This window comes from Anneissia japonica, unplaced genomic scaffold, assembly GCF_011630105.1.
Source record: "Anneissia japonica isolate Jap-2015-1 unplaced genomic scaffold, ASM1163010v1 scaffold1889_len2455224_cov183, whole genome shotgun sequence".
NCBI lineage: Eukaryota > Metazoa > Echinodermata > Crinoidea > Comatulida > Comatulidae > Anneissia > Anneissia japonica.
In genome coordinates, this window is record NW_022752980.1 from 125846 (window position 1) to 134480 (window position 8635).

Genomic DNA, 8635 nt, shown 5'->3' on the forward strand with positions numbered 1-8635 from the left:
GTGCAAGGACCAATCGGCTAAAGGCGTAGCAAGGGCTCTTCGAGATAATTGGTTTGTTTGCTATGGGGTAGGATTCATTCCGACCAGGGCAAAAAATTCGAAAGCCATGTGATTAAGGAGCTATGCAAGCTATACAATATAACGAAATCCAGAACCTCAGGCTACCACCCAGCCGGTAATGGCCAGACCGAAAGGTTTAATATGACACTGTGCGGTTTGCTGAGGGCTGTCAAGCCTGCAGAGAGAAGACGATGGCCTGAGATGCTTGGATATGCGGTGTTCATGTGCAACACTACACCCCATTCTGTAACTGGTGTCACACCCTACTTACTAATGATAAGAAGGGAACCCAAATTGCCAATAGACCACTACTTGGATAACACAGCTTCTAACTGGGATGAGGACTATATACACCAGCAGTCAGAAATAATGGAAAGGGCAGCGGAAGTCCTAAGTGCTAGGTTAAGGGCAGCGGCTGAAAGGGAGGAGAAACGTCACTTGCCGACTAACTGCGAGCAGTTTGCAATTGGTGATAGGTGATAGGATTTTGCTTCGTCGTGAATGTTTTGATGGCAGACACAAACTTGTCGACAAGTACTTTGAAACATCCTATATTGTTACCGGCGTAAACACTGAAGGCGACGTATACCAAATTCGGCCAAGTGATGGAGAGTTAACTAAATGGGTTAACAGAAGGAGAATAATTAGAGATCCCCGAGATGCAGAACAAGAACAAGAAAAGGAGTGCTTAATTACAGACATGCAAAGTGTAGAAGATACATCAATAAATGATTGATCGGACGACTCTTCAGACGACTCTTCGGAATCCGAAGACGAAATTTGGCTACAGTTCAGAAACCTGGAAGTACCCCGACCTCTACGAAGATCATCCAGGCAAGGTAAAGGACATCATAATAATATTAACCATCACCCAAGATCTGTTCAACATTAGTTTGTGTTATTGTTCACGTTGTATCTGCTTTCCGGGACGTAAAGCGATAAAAGCGTGGAAGATGTCAGAGACTAGAACCCTCGTAACTTGTATGGGGTCTATTTTATTTCGAGTAAGTATATTTATTTACTATTTATGTCGTATCCGTCTGGACATCGGCGGAGCGATCGTTTATTTAGCGTCCTTGTGATACAACTAGCGCGTCCTTTTCGAACAAGCCAAGCAAGTTGAGAACCTGCAACGAGAGAGACAAGACGTGTCTAAGGCAGAGAAGAAAGCAGAGTATTGTAACATATTGGCTGATTGCGCTAAAGTATTTGTAACTGTGATTTTGAAGTTTTGTGGTACGTCGTAACTCATATTTTAATCGATTATTGTTTTATACTTATTTTCATTACATTATTCCCATATATTTAGTAATATATTTCATCGTAACCTACACTATGGCATATCATGGCTATAAGTATGTGAAACGACAGTGTTTTAGTCGAGCTATTTGTTCTGTATAATGCGGGATAGCCGTGATTTGAGTTACAGTACAGTATATAATTTAGAGTATTTTCTAGCTAAATTACGATCTTATTTTATGTGTCAACCATTAGATGATATTTAATTTGATTCTTTAACGTCTGTATGATAAGATTTGTGTACATGTGTTCGCCACTGCATGCGACCGTGACAGCTTATGATTGTTAGTTAGCTAATTAATTACTCATGTTTATAGAGGGCGTCCTATGTAAACAAACAAGATGGCTGCGCCCATGTCATGGTTGGGTAGCGCTGTGGATTGACCCTTTACGATGTTTACGTACGCCTGAATAACCCATAAGGCGTACGTACGACTTATAAGGCGTACGTACGCCTTATTAAGGCGTACGTACGTCTTAGGAAATAAACAAAAAATTCACCATGTCCCTTAAACAGCTGCGTACTATGATAATCACAACGTGTGAGATAAAATAGATATGCCAGAAATACAAGCAATCTTAAATAAAGTAATTCCATAATAGATGTAGGTCACACATACCACACCGGCCGTCATAACTGCTACCTGTAAAATAGCGCTCATGTGAAGCGTTAATTCCTGCAATTTTATTGTTAAAGTACGGAGACAACAACGTGCTGTCCCCGCACGTTATAAATTTAAGCATATAGTAAATTATTGTTAATAGCACACAATCTCTGAAGTAAGGAAACAAATAGCTTCATTTCCCTTTCTCAAATGCTGCTAATAACACACACTTGAATAAAACCAATTCAGTTATAAGGTGGACTGCCTGAAGTAACCCCAAACCCTGCACATACATGGCTCAAAGTGACTGGTAAATTCTCAAACTAACAGTGGGCCCCACAACTAAGAATTATCACCATAAGTGAACTATAAATATGAATCGATAACCAAACATAATTATTTACCAAAATTTTGAAAACCTGCTTAATAATAATAATAATAATAATAATAATAATAATAATAATAATAATAATAATAATAATAATAATAATAATAATAAAACCTCTATTTCAAGTTTTGTCTCTTAAGGGACATTACCTGTCTCTTATACACATCTCTTCGTACAAGATAAAACCGATGATTTTGATTGGATAAGAACATCTGGATCAACACCTTCATCTCGTACTGGCCCTAAGTATGACCACACATACGGAACATCACAAGGTAATAAAAAGCTGATATGAAATTATATTTATTAAAATAATGTAAATTGAAAATGTTGCTCGAACTACAAACAAAATAAAAACGAAAGCGCAATTGCAAATATTTGTAAAGTATATCTCTCTAAAATCATAGCATTTATTTTACCATTTACTTACAGGTTTCTATATGTACATCGAAACTTCAAATCCGAGAAACTATAATGAAACTGCACGAATTTGGACACCGTCATATCCTGCAACGAACGGCACATGCGTCGAGTGGTTCTACCACATGTACGGCACCACAGTGAACATATTAAATGTGTATATAGTCAATACAGCAGGTACTGTTGGTACACCTGCATGGACAGAAAGAAACGACCAAGGAAATTTTTGGCGACTTGGACAAATCTCAGTCGAAACAAACAATACCTACAATATAGTGTTCGAAGGAATTGTAGGAAGTAGTCATACAGGTGATATTGCTTTAGATGACGTCAGGATCACTGATGGAGCATGTTTGACAGACGGTAGTACATTTTAATCTCAAAATTCATTGAAATCAAACGATTACTATCATTTTAGCAACCCGACCTTTTGTCTCGGCCTTACGATACCTTTTGACAGCTGGTATTGTTGCGAATTCGGCGCCACCCTACCCGTTACCATCCGAGTTCTGATACCACCCGTCATTTTTTTAATTGACCTACCACTTTCAGTCCATAGATAGATCCTTACCACCAAGTTTTTTTACACCATGGCCGTAACTACACATAATAAGATAATATAGCTTTATACGATACCATACGATATACTCTTATTATCAAAATAAACTTTCGTTACATTTGAGATATGTTTTGCAATGCATATTTGGGTAAAAAAGGGACATATATATCAAAGAAAGAACATTTAAAAATACAAACTGATACCAATACAGCAAGTACAATAAATATGAAGAATGAAATTTTGAAACAATTTGTTTTGGAGCTATAAAAATCTGACTTTACCTGATGTATGTATTACAATATCCTGATGAAGAATGTGAGTTGAATCTTGCATTGTGTGCTTAAACTGCTCTAATGGGTAAGAATTACAAAGTTGCTCAAGTTCACAAAGACTCACTAAAGCCAATAGATATTGAGGCTCTTTTTATAAGTATATTAATCTCAATCTTCTTACTGGCTTGCAAAAATCATATAACACAAGCACACAGTATTGATTAAATAACTGATGAGAAAAAAGACAGATACTTGAGTTGTGAGTTAACTTTAAACCTATTTATGAGATATAGAAAGTACATGCGTTTATTGCATTTTATGAGTTTATTGTCAATGATGTTTTCAATTATTTTAACTTATTCTTCAATAATGGTTAAATTATCATGATGCACAATTTTCTTACGGTAATCTACAATAATCTCTTTAGTTTTATCAACTATTAATATTAAAAAATTAACCTTACACCAATCGACCAAAGAGTTGAAAAAAGACCAATACGGAGTAATAATATTACTCTGTATTGGTCTTAATAATTATATTATAATTATTTCTGACAAGCTTAAGTCGTCAGCGAATTTAAGATTAAAGCATTTACTCTGTTTAATTGGGGTACAAATGCCACTGGCATATAGATAGAACAAAAGGGGTGACAAAACACACATTTGAGGAGCTTCGGTGTTACATACAAGTGAAGAGGATGTGAAACCATTAAACTAAACTATTTGACTTCTCCACTAAGAATGTCAGAAATCCAGAAGTTCAACTGAGCTACCCCATCTTGATTAGCTAATCGGTAAGAATATGCGGTTGAATTGTGTTAAACGCTAATTTGAAGTAAAGTCAAGGAACAAAATCATAGCACACGTACAGGTACTCTAAACGGGCGTCCACCTTTGAGTTAAATGCTGTAACAGCATCGACAACCCCCCCACCCCACCACTTTTTCCATGTACGCATGTTGAAACAGTATATTCAGTTAAAATGAATTCTCAATTTTTTTCAAAACATTTCATGGGACTAGCATTAAGAACAATATGTCTATAATCATTGCATATCAAAGGCTTCTTTACTTCGATGTAGGAAATATTTCCATAGCTTAGGTACACAAGAAATACCTAAAAAAAAACAAAAAAAAAAAAACAACAAAAAAAAACACCGCTAAAACATTCGCTAAAAAGTCCACAGGGCCATATTTACTTACAACTCCGTTTTATTTACTGCATTCCAATCCATACATTCCGAATGTCGCCATATTCAAATTTATCTTCGATTAATTTTCCGATCACTCTTTTACTTACTTTCTAAATGCGTTTACTGTTTGCCAGATCTCCATTACGGCATGTAGAATATCTTTCTTTATATTTGGATAATATGTCTCATAGATTTAGTTGGTATAATTGCGTCTTCACAAAAGTTTATGTACGACGATACACTTTTAGTTGCTATATCAAGAAAATTATTAGTTAGAAAATGTCCAAGTCGTTCACTTCAAAGAAACTATTGAACTCATCTATAGTATCTCTTGATCCCACTTTCACAGTTTTAGTAACTGCTTTATCCTTTTTTGTTTTCGTTTGTACTTTGGTAACAGATGAATGAGGTGATGGTCAGATTTAATAGGCCTACACCTTTTATTATGTCAGAGCACTCCACCAATATCTTTACCACACAGAATTCAATACACATTTTCTTGCAATTATTATACACAATCAATCAATATAAGGAATGAATATATTGATTGATTGCCAGATTTTTAACAAACCAATTGTGGGTAAAATAATAGAATAAGTACACAGCGTGAAACATACATAGATGTCATTAAACATAAGTAGAAAATTATTTGGTGCAATGCTTCTATATTAAAACATTCTAATCTTGTGCCTAGAGTGCACTTAGTTGGACACATAAAAATCGTTTATCAGTATAATGACTATCCAAATTCTGTTTCCCATTTATTAACAGATGCTGTTGTTTATGAAACACATTTCTCAATTAAACTGGAATTATTTTATTATGATTTTCGTTGATAGAAAGGTGTGAATTGTCAAGGTCATGCACTACATTTTATCCAGTGTTAAGAAATAGCGCTTACAATGTCGTTGTACCTTTTTATTTTACTTGAAATATACTGGATTTTGATTATTTTCTGATAATTGGATTTTTTTTTTTAACTGAGAATTTTTTTCATTTCATTTTCATTTATTGGTATGAAAAAAAAACTCAGAAAGTAACATAGAAATGTTGATCGAAAGGTATCTAAATTTACAATACAAACGGATAAATAATACAAGACATCAAACGGAATAAATTGATGCCTAAACTAAAACATCAACATTTGACAAGGATAATAAAACATGACTTACAATATACTAGATATACAAGAAAATAAATAATATTACATTTATTACGAGGACGTCAATTCAATCATTGTGCAGTTGTCATTAAAATCTAAAGAGTATAACCTACATCGTGATCGTCTTTCCGGATGGCGCCGACATTTTCCGTTTTGTTTATTAATATAGATATTTCTTTGCTGAAATTATTAAAGTTCAAAAGTTAATATTAATGTAATTATTATTACCCGTGATAGTGTTATTCCCACTGAACAGTTCATTGGACCACCTGAACCATTACGTAAACAAGTTGAAACTGATGAAGTTGGAAATGTAGCTAACAAAAAATTATTGTGCACTTGGCCTGGATAGAAAATAATCAATGACTAAACGTCTTTTGAAAAGCATCAATATACTAAATGCATTGGTGAAGCAGTGTTAGCTCCACTTTGGAATGCAAATAAAGAAAATAAAACACTAACAATTTTAAGTAGTTCACCTCCCAAAATATTTTCCTTAGTAGCATCAAATAAGATCGAAAACAAGTAAAGCTCGTAGCAGAGTTGGAAAACATTTATCAAGTCTCTCTAATTTCACTAATACAAAAATTAAAAAACCTAAAAGGTTTTAAAAAAAAACTTACACAACTTGCCGTAAGCAAGTATTGTTGGACCCAGATTTAAAAAAAAATTACACCTAAAATGTTAAAGAAGCAAATAATCTAATATATTATTAAAAATTTGAAAATAAAAATGTGTGTAGGTCATTAACTTATGGAAGTATTTTGAAGGCCAGTTCGACTTTATACGAGTAAAATTGTAAAGTTCATGAATTTTTTAATTATTTGAAAAATTCATTCCGAATTCTTTAGATATAAAATAGGAATATGATTAAACTCATTGCCAACAATTATTGGTATATTGAAATGTAAAAGTTTTTTACTATTAAAGTTAAGAATTATTATTGAAACTATGTAAATGCATTGACTTTTTTTCTTGTATAATTTGTAGCGCAAAGCAACTGTGATTTCGAGGATCCATACATTTGTTACTTTGATCAAGATGAACTGGATGATTTTGATTGGATAAGAACATCTGGATCAACACCCACATCTGGTACTGGCCCTACGTATGACCACACCTACGGAACATTACAAGGTATTAAAAAGCTGACATGAATTTAAATTTCCTAAATGAAATTGTAAATTATTAATGAAAATATTTCTAAAACTACAAACGAAATAAATAAAATAAACTACAAAGAGATATAACGACAATGTCTCTTAAACAAAATATTTATTTTATCATTTGCCTACAGGTTCCTACATGTACATCGAAACTTCATATCCGCGATACAACGGCGAAACCGCTCGTCTTTGGACATCTTCATATCCTGCAACAAACGGCACATGCGTCAAGTGGTTTTACCACATGTACGGAGCCACAGTGAACACATTGAATGTGTACATAGTCAATACAGAAGGTACCGTTGGTGCACCTGCGTGGGCAAATAGAAACGACCGAGGAAACATTTGGCGACTTGGAAAACTGTCAGTTGAAACAAAGAGTGCCTTCCAGATAGTGTTTGAAGGAATTGTAGGAAGTAGTGATAAAGGTGATATTGCTTTAGATGACGTCAGTATCATCGATGGGGCATGTTTGATAAACGGTAAAATACACTTACATAAATATTAGTTTTGCCACCTACGCCCTATAATAACAGTCTGTGAAAAATAAGGGGGTAACTTAAATAAGAAATTATAATATATATCCCCCACACACTTTCTTACAAATGATTGAAACGCTCACACAAAGTGCAGCTGTAGAAAGACTAGGAAAACTAATAGTCTCAACTTTAAAATCATGGGAAATATTGCTCAATAAAAGGCTTTCCTCACGCTCAAAGATCATAAACATCACCAGCAAAGCAAATGAACACATCCAACAGTGGTGATAAACAACAAACATTTAAAAAGTAACTAGGTGTAGTGCGATAAACTCATACACCAAAACATCACTACGTCATATCATAAAAGAAGAGAAAAGAAGGCAGCACCCACAACAATAACAACGCAACCAAATCAATTGCTACATAGCTTAAAATTGGAATCGAATAAAAACCAATAATGAAGAAAGCTTTCATAACATTCAAAGACCATAACGAAAACTTTTTACATAAACCAAACTACAGACTCGTAAAACCACCAAAAATCATAGGCAATGACCTGCTCACAAAAGCACATATAAACAAATGGTAAAACGCCATTTCTGTCAACCAAATCAATTGCTACAAAGCTTAAAATTGGAATCAAATAAAAACCAATAATTAAGAAAGCTTTCCGAAAGGTCCACTGATTAATCTCAGATAAGAAAGTATAATACAAACTCCAAGTATTGAAATACACGCCATCGTGTTGGGATTAAATATTTCGACACTAATTATGTCATCATCAGGAATGAAAAAATTATCCATATTAGCAAGCTTATATGCACTAGTATCAAAAGTGTTTAACCAATCAAAACATTACCTCTAGTAGGTGACATAGCAGTGATTTAAACAAAAGATCAAAGTATTCTTACTCTAATGATCAAAGATACCTACAAAAACAAAGAAAGCTCTTTTGAAGCTCTGAGCCCATTGTTAAGCAAAGGGTGTAGTCTACGTATAGCGAACCATCTAGATGTGTATAAGAGACAGAT

The 8635-nt window shown here is 34.2% G+C and overlaps 1 protein-coding gene across 1 annotated transcript in view; it reads left to right on the plus strand.

Moving 5' to 3' along the window:
- The first annotated feature begins 201 nt into the window (after positions 1 to 201).
- The window catches only part of LOC117122499 (MAM and LDL-receptor class A domain-containing protein 1-like), a 15355-nt gene continuing 6921 nt past the window's right edge, over positions 202 to 8635 (plus strand). The window contains exons 1-5 of the mRNA XM_033268087.1: positions 202 to 529; positions 2493 to 2627; positions 2785 to 3135; positions 6947 to 7093; positions 7254 to 7604. Of these exons, the coding sequence (XP_033123978.1) occupies positions 202 to 529; positions 2493 to 2627; positions 2785 to 3135; positions 6947 to 7093; positions 7254 to 7604 (1312 nt within the window). The remainder of the gene's footprint in view (positions 530 to 2492; positions 2628 to 2784; positions 3136 to 6946; positions 7094 to 7253; positions 7605 to 8635) is intronic.